Raw genomic sequence first — 16,604 nt, 5'->3', positions numbered from 1 at the left:
ATATCATTATATACCCTAGGGTACTGACGTTGCTCTTTCTAAATTAGTGTTATGAGTTTCAAATTTAATCATATTTTCAGCAAAAATATTTTTTTAATTCTTTGTTGGAAAAGAGGCCATGACATTAATTTGGTTTCTTAAGTCTACTGCTAAGCTCGATTAGTTGAGAAGGTAATGTATCAATGTCTAATTTATAATTTTCCTTCCACAGGCGAATGCCTCAACTATTCCTCTGGGGGGAAGAGAAGAACAGCAGCCGGGGCTGATAGTGGAGAGGCTGGAGCCATAGTCGGAGAACAAGACAGCCCATCTCTTCGAGTGGAGCCCTTTGCAACCGTCACAGCTTTGGCAATTTGTGGTTGTGCAACAGTTGTTGTATTATTTGGCCTAATTTTTACAATACTGCAGGTGAGATAGGAGATAATAATATTAATTTGTCCATATTATCAAGAGGTAATAGCAATCCCATTTAGGAAAAACTCAAAAACATGACCATTCGTTTTCAGAAATTTTTGAAGACCCTATAACAGGATTAATATTGACTAATAGTTGTACTAGCTTGCAAGCCCATAGTAAGAATTAATTAGCAGCTTATCCATGGCTGACCTAATCCTGACTGAATATTATGACCTAATTATTATAGCTAATTTGAGCTATTGGAATTTGCATCTATTTACTTATGGCACTCTGAGAATTTTTACTGTTATTTTTTACAAAAATAGATGGTAGTACTTATCCATGCATTTTGTCTTTCTGTCACCTCGTTAAGCAGGTACACTCAAACTGTAACTCTTGCTGGAAGCAGGGCTATGAAAAATTACCTACTCGAAGTCAAAAGGAAATGACTGAGAAGATCTCATTAGCTGAAGATGAAGAAACTCTTAGTGACCAGGATGACGATGAGGAACAGCTATTTACCAAGACGTAGCCACAGATGATAATCTAGGATGGACATGGAAGGTCTTGGTGGGTGTTGTGACGACAAGAACTTGCTGGAGGAGGATAAATGCTGCTGGATGCCTAAGGAATTACAAAGTGCCTGGTTCGTACCTTGATGGTGAGAGTGAGTTAGAGGCCAAATTGCAGAAGGCGTTGGTCACCATGTTTTGTTGCACAAAACTCATTCTGACTGTCTGTGAACCATTCCACTAGGGAATGTGGCGTTTTGAATGGACACACACGAAAAAAAATTTTGAGACATTGGTGAAAACTGATACGGATGATGTGACATTTTGTCACTTATTCTTAAAATGCTGAAAAAAGGTTCTCCTATAATTAATTTTTACGTCTGAGACCAATTGAAAAAAATCAACCTAGCTTATTTTAAATTGTAATGAGTTGGAAAATTCAAGTCTAGTTGATGACATGCATTCTTTGTGCATTCATGTCCATGGAGTTTGTCTTCAAATGTTCACTCTTCATGGGTGAGAAACTATGTTTATTGCTATGAAGAAGAATGGGCAAACAATGTGATACACATATATGTAATATATATGTATGAAAGAAGTGAACATGAGCCTATTAATGTAATAAATTGACATTTTTTCAGTGTGATATTTAGCTGTTCACTTAATTCACATTTTCATGAAAGTGTTTTTGTAAGTTGTTGTTGAGTAAAGTCTATGTGAATTGGAAGTGTCAATTGTAAGCTTGCATTCATGCACAAGAGTTTAAAGCATGAAAAATGGAAATTTGGAAACTTCCCATGTGGCACCTAGAGCTTATAAAACTTATGATGTTGTGTCTAATCTGCAATATTAAAATGTAAAACAGAATATATAATTTCATTCATACTTCAGTGTTTTTGCTACAAAATGATAAGGTATTTTTGTTTATTGCACCAGAGTTTGGTGGTAAATATGGCGACTTCCTAAACAATTGTTATTGAGATATATTTCGTCTGGGTCCATGGGGAGCAAATTTATAGCTACCTAATCTTCTTAAATATTTGGATCCCAACAAAAGACTTAAATAAAATTTGAATTTACTCCTTCAACAAACATATTGGCTTACAACTTCCTCAAGTTATAGGTCATTCTGCTCTTTGGATCTGATGGGAAAGAAACTAATGAAGTGACATTTAATGTTTCCATTGAGGTGAATTTATTAAGTTCAGCTTAGTGAAAATATTAAATATTTACTAAATTACCAGGCTGCTATGATACTATGGAAACCTGCCAGAATTTGGAATCGTGGTAAATTGTCATTGGTATATATATATATATAATAACATTTTATTTTAAAAGTCTTGTGTGTGTGTGTTCCTGAATTTTCGGTCTATGAACAGATAGCAGTGAAAATTTATGTTGCAATTAATTTCCTGTATTTCATTTAATTGTCCATTGCTGTACACCAAGTTTGAATGGGTGCTATGTTTTCAAACGATTGTCGCTTAAAATTTAGAAATGTGCAAATACTTATGACACTATATTTGTATAAAAATGTAACATATCTCCATAATAATTTGGGGTTCAAGGCAAGTTGTAAATAGATTATCAATAATAAATCAATTTTGGAACAGAAAATGTGACTGAAAATTTAGTTAAATATTCAACTTGAAGGTCATTTAGCATTAGATAAATGCTCTTCTATTGAAAAAATTGAATGAATTTGAGAATGAAATAACTGCATTATAAAAATCAATTTAAGAGTTTCATTACAATGTATTTCCATGACTACTACTAATTAGTTCCTTTTACTCCTTGATTAACAGTGGAAATCCCACAATATTGGCTTTTGTTCATTCCATTTTATTCATTACTGGGGGTTAGTTAATTCTATGATTTAATCCCTTAATTTCCAGTACTGATTCATGTCTCTTAATTGCTTATTTGGGCACAAATATATTTAAACATACATATTTTTGGAGCTATTGCATTGAGTATTTCTAAAAACAATTTTAGAACTAAGCAAGGTGCCTTTTGATACAAAATTAACCACTTTTTTTACCGAATGTGATTCATATTACCTTCCACCTCAGTCTAAGCTCAATTCTAACTCCATTCCATTTTTTGTCTTTTCACTAAAATTCAATACCCACCATTAATTCCATTAGCTTTGCCTCTTCATCTTCTCTTAAACACAACATCTTATTGTCACCATCTTGTTAAAATGTATAATTCCTCTATCATTAATTCTACCCACCGGGCAGCACCCAAGCAAATTCACAGAAAATGTATATACAACCAAATTTGTCTCATATTTGCATTATTTGTGCATTTTTGTGCAGAAAACAATTCACTCTGGTCCATTTCTTGAATCTGCATTAACCATTCATTGTTAATGTGCATAAAGCATGACTTGTTTGTGCTTAGAGTCTTGTGCTCCAGTTTAACTGCTGGAGTTCCAATTAGTATCTCAATCAAGTATTACCTGTTAAATATTCATGAGGGTAAGGAATGATATAATTTTTACCTGCGAGCATATAAACTATTGCAATAAATCTAATTGGGAAGATAATGATACATGTAAAGATACAAGTAGAATACCAGGCCATTTTGGAAGATATTTGATGGAATTTTTGGCATCTCTATAGAACAAAGAAGACTGCTTCAGATGTCTTGGGTGTGAATACTTCATTGCTAAAATTTTATTGACTCCCTTTTATCCCTATTGATATGCGTTGGAAATAATTTTGGAAAATATCTGCAGAATTAATATCCAGAGCTTTCAGGTGGGAACTTCTAGAGTTAACTTAATAGCCCTAATCAAAGAGAAAGTGAAGGATTTTATTTATTTTGTGAAAAGTTTTAACATTGGATAAGAAGATATGAATGTCATGTCCTCCAATTTCCCATGAGGTGCCATATCTACATGTTTTGTCAGTTGTTTCATTGAAGAAGGCATGTTTTCCAGGTGTATAATGCTATTTATGTCGTTTATTTTGTTTTTCTTCATGTTTGGCCTCTTTTGAAGATTTTGGGGACATATTACTCCACTATTGCTATTTAGATTTTTGCCAGCCAGTTTTCCTGCCCCTTATACTACATCAGGCTAAGGAATATAGGTGTGTTCAGTCTTGTGTCCATCCAAAACCAACGGTAAACAGTAGAGTACCAAATAAATATACCACCTCATTCTTAGAAACTACACTATTCAAAGCCATTTTAATATTATTTTTTTTGTGTGGGTTACATTGGCATTGTGGGCCACATGATAGTAAAAGCATATAAAGAAACTTTTCCCTGATAGATTTAGCACCATACCACTTAGTTTTATTGATTGTCAGACCACCAGAATTAAAAGTAATCAATCAGATAAAGACTGAGAATCAGCCTCCAGGATGGTTGGCTAAAATCCATTGATTTTGGAATGGAGGTAGAATCATATGCTATCTTGTGTTAAATAAAGCCAAATGTTACAAAAAGTTATCGTCATCTGAAATCCAAATGCTATTTCTTCCTTCCCCCAATTAAAGATAATTTGCTCAACCATTCTTTGATAATGCTGGGAAAAAAGCAGCCGTAATGTATGTGAAATTCTCACAAAATGTGGGGAAAAAAATGAACATACAGTACACATTGACAAAATATATTCAATGCACATTCTCAAGGTGCATTATATATTCACATGCCATACACTTCTACTCCTGTTTAGGAAATCATTCATCATGCCAGTAAGTAATGATGCCCTCCTCACCATCAATTCTCGAGGTCGCCATATGGTATGATAGCTCTCATCCATTTTTCCTGTAGGTGTCAGCAGAGCTCCTGCAGATCACTTCCAGGAAATCCTGATCCTTGCTTCTCATTCTTTGGGTTTCTTCTAATCTTATTCTGTTGTGGCACAATTGTTATAGCCACATCCCCTAACTTTTGCCACCTAGTATAGGATGAAATAGCATCTATCATGAGGTTCTAATATCTTTGTTACAACTCCTAATCGAGATAAAAGAAAACAATGACATGTGAGTGCTGCCGTGGATGAGTATTATTTCTGCTTAACATTAAACCCAGGTCATGCCATTTTTCTAGGCAAAGATTTACCTTTATGCTGCATGATTACAAGTATCAAATGATTAACTTCAAGTTAGAAGTAATTCATAGGGTATTCCAGCAGTAAAAAATAAAAATCTATGCCTAGGATGTGATCAGTAGATATATTTAAATCCCGAAAGAATAATGGGAGATGTAGCTAACCAGACAATAATAATCTTTACTAAAGCAGAAATTATTAACAGGTATGAGTGTTTAGGTACTAAGGATATACTTAAGAGTTTCAATGTACAAATCTTCTCTGCTTCTTGATGACAACAGGCATAAAAACAACCTTGCCATTCCGATTTTTTCAGCTTTATTTTTCCGAAATAAAATTGGTACAGAGGAAAAAATTATCATAAAAGGCTGGGTGTGTTTACATGACAGTGACGGTTACTGATATTTTTCTCACTGATAACAAGTTATATTATCTCCATATTTTTATACACTGGTAATCAAGGTATTTAAAACCCAAACAGTTACGGAATGAAGCAAATTTATTTGTGCTTTGGGATATCCAACATCTGCATTCATGCAATCAAACAACTGTTGTTTTAAACAAAAGTCAATTTGAGGGTTAGAACAGCGATTCACATCTAATGATTGCACTAAGAAAACAATCTGCTAAGATATCTCATCGGATATTTCGAGAAGAGGTATTGGAATAAAAAAATCGTCTTTCTCCAAACCAAACAGATGAATAACGTTATACCGCGGCTTCCAAATCCTGGAATTGCCAGTGACCCTTGGGAGTGAAAGTACCAACTACTTTTCTGGGAGTGTTATTTTTCCATACAAATGCAGTGCTTGTGTAGAACAAAAGCATCGTGTTCTTTGGCAATCATCTCGCCAAATAGGTTAGTCAATAACTAATCAAATAGGATTAGCCAAGACATAGGTACTGTCTTGAAGACAAGAAGATGAACACAGTGCTCTTATCGGACGACTGCGAAGCAATCCGTAACCTGGAAGTGTTAGAATTCACCACAACCATCTAGACTCAGACACAGACTACTAATTTATACCCGAGGTAAGTTCCTTGTTATTCATATTATAGGAGTGTAATTATTCTATCAAAGAAGTATGCGCTATTTATTCCTCGATAACTTGTCACTGGTCGCATTTACAATGGAGTCATTGTTCAGTAAGCGACGAGGTCAAGAGTTTTCATCCCGAGAGGGATTGTAAACCACGTTTTCGTTCGTTTTATTTCCGAATTTGTTTACTAGATTGCTTTGGGCTTACGGCCACGAGTGAAAACTTCAAGTTTAAAGAAATACTTTTTATAATTCTCTCCAGAAAGATCGGTTGGGTGGTGCAGTTATTAAGGCCAATTAATTTGTAAAGTGATTGGCCTTGGTTCGAATCACGGTTGTACCGTTATATTTTTTGTTTTTTTTTCATTGATTTCACGTCAAACTAATATTTCAAATTAGAATGCAAGTAAAACTTAGAACACGCACCCCGTTATTCCTTCAGTGATTGGTGTCATTTTGCTCAATGCTTGAAATCGCACGTCTAAATTCTGAAAAACATGCTGTCATTTTCTATATTTGCTTTGTTTCTTATATTTCTAAATTTGATTTGTATCCTCCATTGCTGTGTATACATTGAATTTTCAAAACAAGTACTTTATACAGAATATAGTAGGAAAATGCTAGTGAAACTTAACAGTGACTAGGCAGGGTAAGGCCAATCATCGAGTAAACTAATATTTATATCCGAGTCTACAACTTTTTAAATTATGTTTTTACCTTCTTCCTTTGAGATTCTCGTCATAGCAACTTTTACCTTTATTCCAAATTCCTTCCTTGCACTTTTTAACGGAACCCAGGTGGTTATTCCCTAACGATGGCGCTGAATGCTATTCGCTTAAGGATACCATTATGGCATCGGGCGCAAGAAACTACATCAGTAGTTATTTCGTAAAAAGCGCCGATGCCATTACTGAATGCGTCCATTCTCGTTATGCACTAGGTGAGAGTCGGGCTGCTTGGCCCGTGACATTATGGAATCGACAAATACATTGCTTTGTGGTAGTGATTTGTCGAAATCGTCTTACAAACGCAATGTAAACATGAGAATTGAAGAGAAAATCAGGCAGGCAATGCGGCTGATTTTTTTTCTTTCGCCACAAACTGTGAACATATGAGTTCTAATAATTCTAAAGAGATGGCTACGGAATCAATGAAACCATTTCGTCTCCTGGGCCTCCTCATTTATCGTAATTAACATTCCATCACTGAAACATAGCATTTCAATCTTGTGAAAAATCTCAACTATGCCTTGATCTTTCCTACATTTCCACCATACTAACTTTATAGTTCTTAGCGTCTTCGTTATTTAGCTTTGTCTTTTCCCTAAGAGAATGTTTATTTTCCATATACTTCGTTAGAGACTTTACATTTGCTACGAGTAATTTGTGATTCATCGATGTCCGCTTCAGGGAGTGTTATAGTGAGATATTTCCTTAACCGATTTAAAGTCGAGGAAATGGTCTAACCTGCTGGCTATTTATTCAAGCATGACTTTGACCTGTGGCTCGTATTTCCTGAATTGCGGGCTCAAATCAATGTCAAATTTGCGTGAATTCTCTTCATTTACTCGGGAAGCTTAACGAAATGATTAACAATAATTCATCTTTGCTAAGTCGAAAATCAATCCATTTTTCATGTAGAGATAAATAGTCCCCTCTATTTTGGGTCGAGATTGAGACTGAAGTTTCTTCTACCTCCTAACCCCCACGAATTCGTATATTTCTATCTATAGGAGCAAATAATAAGACAATAGGTGTTGACAATTGAGAAGCAGAATTTATTATAGCTGGTTATACTGATTAGAAAAATTAGCGAAGTGGTATTATTATCATGAACAAGGTGCTTACAGGTCGTTAAAAGTACTTCATGTTCAACGAAGCCACTTTGAACTCCTACGAGGGCGATTCGAAAAGTAAGGTCCCCTTTTTTTCATGAAAAATCAAATTTATTCTAACCTTTGCGTACATCGTTGGAGAGGTTGAGAATTTAGTATTTTTCTCTATAGTCGCCTTGACGATCAATCACTTTTTGCATCCTTTTAAGCCGCTTTTTATACCGGCATCGTACCTTCCTCCAGCCGCGTCGCGAAGCCAACTGGCGACTGCTTCTCCGATATAAATTCATCGCCATTTAGTGGAAGGGTACGACGAGAAGTGTATCGACATCAAAAACGTGCGGAAATTGGGCAAGGAGTTTTTTTATGGCCGGGGAAACGTCCACGATGAGCAGCGGTCGGGGCGGCCGAGTTTGCCGGAATCAACGGTTGTCCAATTGATGAGATGGTGCGCAATAATCGGAGAATTACCATTCATGAGATAAATGAAGGCCTTAAGGAAAAGAGTGGCTACTTCTCCGTGCAGAATATTGTATCGGAGGTCCTCGGTTACAACAAAGTGTCTCACCAAAGGAGTGTGTTTGCATTATGACAATGCACGTCCACATGTGTCACATCAAACGACCACCCTACTGAATGAATTCGGCTGGGATATCATCGACCACCCCCCGTACAGCCCGGACGGTGCCCCCAGCGACTACCACTTGTTTCCCGCTCTCAAAAAACACCTTGGAGGACAGAAATTCAAGCCAGACTAGGAAGTGCAAGAAGCAGTCGTCAGTTGGCTTCGTGCCGCGGCGGGAGAAAGGTACGACGCCGGTATTAAAAAGCTGGTCACAAGGATGCAAAAAGTGATTTATCGTCAAGGGGACTATGTAGAAAAATAGCTAAATGCTCAGCCTCTCCAACGATGCACACAAAGTTGAGAATAAATTTGATTTTTAATGAAAAAATAGGTGATATTACTTTTCGATTCGCCCTCGTAAATTTCATTTAGTAGGCGAAAGCGATGCAAGTAAAGACCATCGCAATCAAAACCCCAAATCACGAGTAATTACAGCGAGAAACACCTGTTTTACGTGAGAAAAGCAGTGTTTTCTTGTGAAATACAAGGCAGTAATAGTTAATTCTTTCTAGCCATTTAAATTATGCATTTGTCTGAGGTTGCATAAAGCATACTATAAGAGGACTAACAGTGACAGGGATAAAAAAATCATTTCACCTGACTTGAAAGACCCAATTTCGAGTGTGATTTTAAAATTTCCGCGTGGACATCACGGGGTAACTTGCCAGGAGGTCCGACCATCAAATCAACTTACATATGTCATTTTTAAATTGTGCTTTTATTAGCTGTCTGCTAATAATGCCAAAAAGTCATAATATTTTTGTCGTCCTTGATCGCTACTTTTACTATCGCTACCGTTCGAACGTACGTACACTTCAAGAGGTCTATTTGAAATAACACTTAGCAGTTTGTGCGACGATGTGGTGTCAGGGTTTCCATTGCTTCGAATCACGCGAACGGAGTAAATCTCTTCCAGCGACACGCACGATAATATACAAAGAATTTATTATGGTCGCGTGTAATTGCCTTTCAGTATTTAATTTGCCACTTTTTTATATTTCGTCGTATAAATAAGATAGTTCGTGACATCCACTTTTAATTCATAGTAGTCGTATTAAATGGTGATTATTCATCAAAAATGTGTGAAAAGTTCGCCAAACTAACAATAAAGTCGCTTGAATCTCGTGCGTGTACGTCTGCGCCGTGAGGAAAGTTGCGTGAGGTGCGATTCAATTTTTTGCATAAGTCCAAAGTAGTAATTCGAAATTACACAGACTTGCGTCAGAAACAGCACAAAAGAAAGTATTATCTACAAAATAAAAAGTATGGTTTTTTCGAAATCGTGGGCTAACTTTTACTATTATGAGCGTGTTTTAAGTGCCCATATGTACTCTATCAGTAGTGGTCAGTGCAGGAACTCGCTAAACGCGCGACATTTTGAATTAATATCTTATAGATATTTGTTAACAATAATATTTTTGAAAATATTCCCAATTATCCGTCACACGCTTCCATGTTTTATATTTTTAACAAACACTAACAAAAATTACTATTTTTTCTGACGTAGAGATCCGGCAATCGAGAATATCTCGATTCATGTAACCACTTTTACAATTTTAGCGAAAAAATCCATTTCGGCTTAGTTCGACTCGCTTACCTTTTGAATAATCGTCTTCGAAATCGATGATGACGAGTGTTCACACACCTCTATTGGTAAAAATTGCACGTCATGTGACTTCACTTTAATGCAAATTAATTCTCGGTTTAAAAAATATAATTATCAATTAGTGTTTAGTGTTTATTTAGCAATCATTCAGTATTAAATTCATGCATGAGAGAAGGAACCCGTTCTTTCGGGTGTGTTTTGGTGCTTGGAAATAGAAGTGTGGTGAGAGAATGATTTTATGCGTCTGTTGAGAGGTCGCGATGCAATCTGGGCTAGAGGCAATAGTTAATGGTTAGTTAAGAAGGTTTCCTGAAGTCCAAGGGTCTCCGATTTAAATTTGAGATCGCGGTTGGCTGTCGTCACGTTTCGTTGGTCATCGCTTAAAATATACCTCTTATCCTTCAGAGAGTAAAGGACAGCGTCCCAAGATATTCTGCCGAGAGCAAAATCTGCTTTTCCAAGTTTGTTTATGGCTATGCTTAAACGGTTTTCATTTAAGATATATTTCTACTTTCCTCTATGTAAGTTGACCGCCGCCGGTAAACTACTAGTAATGCCAGCCCTTTAATACCGATTTTATTTGGTAAACAATAAAAAGTCACATCATTAGCCGTGCCATGTTTCGGGATATGTTATATACCACGAGTCTCTAAGAAGTAACTTTAACATCCGACTTGATGAATTAATATAATATCCTCGAAAATGTTTTTTTTTAATATTTCCCTAATTGTGCAAGAGCATATGCTGCAGGCAGGCTTTGCCTCGGTTATTATAATGCAAAATGAAGTAGCTTTCATTTTTGAAATATTTTATTTCACATTTTCTCTTTAAGCGTGAAAATTCTATATCTTGAATATGATCTAACTCAATCAAAATGGAGAGTAAAGCTAAACAGAGGAAACGATGGGGTTCACTTTTCTAATTTGCAAAAATGCACTGATTCGCCGCGGAATTCTCCATAAAAACTCATTTTTGCCAAGAAAGAAAGCTTACATGTTACAATTTTGTCCATAATAATTTTGGGGTTCCTTTACAGTATATTAACCCTAGCTATGTATTTTAACTTTTTGTGCAGTTCACGAAACAAGGTATTGCTAATGAATTATTAAAAAAATATGCTACTACGAGCCGGCAAAAATTCTAAGTCGTGAATTCAATTAAGAAAAAAAACGAAATTTTCCCATGAAATGATTTTATCTGTAGAGGTTTGATGCAAATAACCTAAGGTTTCAAGAAACATTAACTTGAGCTAGGCTATAAAATTAAATTGAGTGAAGGGTAAATTTTCAAAGCCTTCAGGAAATACTCTTGGACATTTTCTTTGGAAATATAAAACAAAGATTAAATGCATTTCAACGAAATTAGGTATTACAAACAAGCGTGCACAACTTATCACTTAAAATGGGCATATTCCTGCTTTGATCAATCGTTCTTGACTTCCTTTATTCTTCATCTATGATGGCATCTCTAATTAAGATGTCGCTCGTCATGTCATCAGCTCTAATTTTCTCTCTCCTACTCCAAGCGTAATACTCTGTAATACTACTTTAAAAAAATATTTTTATCCTCACAGCTGGTTGATTTGGCCGGTTCGACCTTTCTTTGAGAATATCCGGTTTGTGCAAATTCTCTGATACCTTATAACATTAGAAATCCCGACGGCAAGCCCAAAGTGGTTATGGCGAATCCAGGGATACGCAGGTCAAGAGAAGCGCCTCCGAACAAAAAAGAATTATCGCGTTACACATGGTATAGTTTAATTTTAATCCCAAAGTAATTCATTCACTCCGAAATAATTCAGGTTGATTTAATATAGTAGAAATAATAGTTTTAATTAATGCCTTTTGAGGGAATTTTGTTTCTAAGAATATATAAAATCTTCAATGAGAAAGCAGGAAATGTATTTATCTGATGGAATCAATGGTTATTTAATCGTCCTTATACACAATCATATGATCTACAAATAAGTCAGAACTTTGATATTTAAAATATGTATCAAAGTGAGTGTAATGATAGCTGAATTTAAGCTATAATTAGTTAAATTAGGAACTCTGATGTTTATTACAACAATAATCAACCGGTAGATCGGTTTGATAAGTCAGGATACAAGTATATCGTACTTGATACATGTATCTCGTACTCTTACAGGGAACAGGATACTTGTATCTCATTTAGTTCTAAGCATGATGACGTGTGAAGTTCACTCATCAAGTTAAAGGGGGCTAGTGACTTTCTCTGCGGGACCTATGGTTTCTGAAGATCTGGCACCCGAAGAATCACGCAGCTGGGTGAAGCTGAAGGTGCCCAGAGGTATCACTCTAGATCGAACCCGGGCCCTCCGGTCAGTAGCTCAGCACTCTATCCACTGGACTACCATATCCCTCATGTGCGTATAGCGAGTATTAATCTAAAACATCAGCTAAAAGCTACGAAATAATCTAATACTGAGTCCTAAGGTTAGTTGCTTAAACAATAAAATTTTTGCTCCAGCGCATCTCATTTGGATACTTATCTTGATCTTAAGCAAAAAGTTAATTACCCATAATCTATGCAGTGAGCGGAGAGAGGTGTTTACAATACAAGGCTGGGACTTAAAACTGCAATAATAGGTCACATCACAAGAAAAAATACGTTTGTATGAAATCTGAAAAAGCATTAAGAAAACGCTGAAAAACGTTTGGCGGCCGTAGAAATAGTTCTGTGTTTCATGGAGATAATCATGAAAGTAGCCACACCCAGTTAATGTGATCCTCAAAATCACTAAAATATTTTACATTTTTAACCATTTTCCATCGAAATAATTGAGCCATACATCCAGCTTAAAAGTAATCCAATGAATACAAATAAGAACGGCAGGAGGCTGGCTTCAAAATAGGTGTGGGACTCAATGGTTCTTGTGGGTGATCAATCATTAGACATTGAACCGAAGTGTTTAAACGTAGCTAAGCCCATTGCGGAATCGGTGTGATAACTTTTGGATGACGTTCAACCATAAGCAAACGATGGGAATGAGGTTCTCAAGAAATAAGGTGGTTTGCGTTAGGTAAAGAAGTGTTTACAAAGAGGAGAGGGTTGATAGCAGCCATCTTGCGTAAAAACGTAAATAAGGGAATACCGAAAACTTAATATGAAGCGTAGTTTTTCGGATATCTGGGTAGCTTGGTCATTAAAGCAAGAGAATAAGCATAGACTGGGCGCTTTTAAAGTGAGGGTGTGGAAAAGGATAGGAAAAAAGAAAATGACAGGAAGGAAAACAAAGTACTAGGCATGGTAGGGTAAGAAAGGAGATGTGGGAAGAAATAAGAAAAGAACAAGGCACGTGGAATGTGAATTTTTTGAGAGGCGATGGGATGCCAAAGACGGGAGTGTTGAGAAAGATAAATAGGAGGAGGACAAGGGTAGGATTTTTGGCTGGAATAGGGAAATTAGAAAGTGTGCATAGGTAAATAACATGTGATTGGATTATGGTTGGGTATAAGAACATTTTGTGCCATGTTGGTCAGGGCTTATAAGCACAAAAGTGGGTAGTGCCTGGGTCCTACGAAAATCCACCCGAACCCAAAAGACTACTGTTGATAGTATATATCTTTCGTGGTACATTAATGTACGTATGCCCCTTGAGTACATCCATGGATTAAGGCCGCTGGTGTTTAAATTATCTAATCTAAAAATAAAACTGAAATAGAAATTTAGCAAGTGTCACTCCTGCCATAATTTACTGCTTTTTGCAACGACTGTGTGTCTTCAATCGCGCTTCCCTTTCGGGCATTGAAATCGAGTTAATTAAAATGTCACGCCCAGGAAATCATCAATTCCCCGTACTTTCGTCTGAGTCACAGCTTTTCTTCATCTTAATTACAATTAGAAAGGTTTGCCGATTAATGACAAGACTGGCACGTGATGATTAGTCTGGTATTAAAAGTCGAAGTGGGCTTCCCTTGAACCTTGCTCAAACTCCATTTCTTCCTTTCCCCTCCGCAATTTTTTCTCACTGCTCCCTCCCCTTATTAATCCGCTCTTCTCCCTCATTCGACCTCCCTCCCCACTCCTACCCTCGAGCGCCACCGAACTCACGCGGATCGCTCGGCGATAGAATGAAAATAGCTCGTTGAAAATGAGTCCACGCGAGTCCATCACCCATTAACGGCGGCCTTTTTGCGTTCTTCCCAGTGCGTTTGCCCTTCCTCATCGGCTGGATATGTTTACAACTCCGCTCATCACCGTAGACTATCGGAAGCTGTCGGTCGCTGCCAAAGTCAATTTCTATTCTCTCCTCATTGATTGATAGATCTATCAGAGCATTGATAGATTAACATCTCGTCAGGTAATCTTAAGCCCGCGAGATTCAACCTCCTACAAACCTCAGCTGTTACACATATTGTGTCAAAAATCAGCCGATTAAATTAATATTAACTTAATGAGAAAATATTCTGATAAAGTATCTCACTCGTATAACGATGAAAAATTGTCCCTTCGTAAAAAGCTCGGCTGCATTAATAGATATTTATACGCTCCTTTGCTCAGATATCGCATCTCATATTTATTCATGAGTGAATAGAGATTACTTCCACGAGCAAATCTTGTCTGTTTTAATGAGAAACTTTACATAACTCACCTCAAGGATAGAATTCTTCACCAGTGCCAAGTGGATGACGAGCATTAGATAAATTCTCATTGGAAAACCATACATCAGTTCTTGCGTCATAGAGCAATGAACTCCCGATTCATTCCTTCAATTCGGAGTTGCGACTGGGATTTGGGCTTCAGAATTGGGTCTGAATCTTAGGTGCTTATATATGAGGGAACACGATCCGATCAAATCTTCCTCGAAATGGAATGTCGCAAATTCAGAGTGGGTCAGGAGAACTATTGTCGTCATCGTTTAGTGTATATCGTGCGTTTGTGCTCCCTTCCTTGAACAAACAACGAATAAAAATTACGCCTTCAGTGACATATATCTTCTCTTTTGCGTCCCAACCCCTGGTTTTCATACGGAGGGACAATTCTCTCAGAGTGAAGGTCCAGAGGAATCCCTGCAGAAACTGAAGATACACGCCTAGGACTAGTATCAAAATATTGTAAGGATAGTGAGACCATTCCTATCATGGTGCATTCGCGTCAACGCCAGCGAGATTGCAGCAACAGTGCTGAGTCTGAAGTTTTATATTTGTCGGAAAGCGATAAGAACTCCACATCGCGTACTTTGCCGCATTCCATACTACACACCCCCTTAAATAAATGCGATATTGAAAAGGCTATCGTTACATCCATGAATATAAACGATCTCCGACCTAGAGCTTAATAATTCTAGAAAATAGGATGGGTTGCGCAAAGATATGTTAAAACGATCAGTCGTAATATGTTTTCATCGACTATGTTATTTTATTTAAATACCTCTGTCATCATCACTATCTAATGCAAGAATATTTTAGTGTTCCCTTTCTGCGAAGCTTTTCTTGAGACGTATTTTTCCTTTTCTCATTGAAAGGCCGACTTATTACCTCTGAAATATATACCTCCGATATTTTGAATTTATTAACCGTTGTTCGAGTGTAACACTCATTGATTAGCATCGAGGAAATCCGCTAATCGATTAAAATTTTTGTGAGTAATCAGAGAATTACGAAAAATAAGAGCCTTTCTAGTTCTCCCCCCTAATAAATGCGCTTGTTTTTGGGTATCCACAGTGTTTACCATAAGATATTTCATCTGTTCAAGTGAGAGTTAATTGCTACGGTACAGATTGCGAGAAGAGAAGAATAGTTCTTTGGTACTGTTACTGGTGAAATTGTTTAATGAAATGGAGTTGTTTCACTTGATGCTGTTCATATCTATCCCTAGAGGAATTTAATTTTTGAATAAATTAATAATGTGCAAGAATTTAGTAGCGTGTAGAGCCAAGGACCGTCAAAATCTTACCCTAACCTTGTAGAATAGAAATTACTGGACTATCCATATCGTATTTACTTTTAAATTATTTCTGAAAAAATAAATATGGTGCTTCTCCCCCAAATTACTTTTAATTAGTGCATCTCCCTGAATTCCGAACATTTTCCCAAAATGCCTGACTACGGTCGTCGCTGTAGAATACTTACATTTTCTCCAGGAAGGTAATGTTACAATATTACAATTACAGTAATCAATCTGTTGTCACCAGGAAAACGGATAGGAGGAATACCAGGAGGAATATTATAAAATTACTGTGAACAATCTGAAAGAACGGATAAGGGCTAATTAATAGCAATGTCCATGGGGGTTGATTGGTCAACCGAAACGGTTTGACAGTTCTAAACAGCATTAGGAAATAGACAGTATGAATGGTTTACACCAGTCAATCGGTATTACCGGTTAACTAAAAACCGCATGTTTGCACATCAAGTAGACGCCTGTCCTCTTCAAAATCAAGGAAGTAGAATAATCGCTCAATGGAAATATTGTGCGGAAAATAACGGGTACTGTGATGCGGTTAGAAAGAGAGACAAATGTGGCTCGCAGTACGGCATTCGTTCCAAGCAGATTATTTTCG

General features: G+C 36.7%; 1 protein-coding gene across 2 annotated transcripts in view; it reads left to right on the top strand.

The window, feature by feature from the left end:
- Positions 1-2,519, top strand: part of Fur2 (furin-like protease 2) — a 662,008-nt gene extending 659,489 nt beyond the window's left edge. The window contains exons 17-18 of one of the 2 annotated variants that reach the window (XM_071593475.1): positions 212-408; positions 770-2,519. In XM_071593475.1, the coding sequence (XP_071449576.1) occupies positions 212-408; positions 770-928 (356 nt within the window). In that variant the 3' untranslated portion in view covers positions 929-2,519. The remainder of the gene's footprint in view (positions 1-211; positions 409-769) is intronic. The other variant, XM_071593474.1, reaches the window with a different exon arrangement.
- The last annotated feature ends 14,085 nt before the right edge of the window (positions 2,520-16,604 follow it).

The sequence above is a fragment of the Hetaerina americana genome, unplaced genomic scaffold, assembly GCF_022747635.1.
Source record: "Hetaerina americana unplaced genomic scaffold, ioHetAmer1.1.p SCAF_6, whole genome shotgun sequence".
NCBI classification, from domain to species: domain Eukaryota; kingdom Metazoa; phylum Arthropoda; class Insecta; order Odonata; family Calopterygidae; genus Hetaerina; species Hetaerina americana.
The sequence above is the reverse complement of the archived record's forward strand: the minus strand, read 5'-3'. Positions and strand labels throughout refer to the sequence as shown.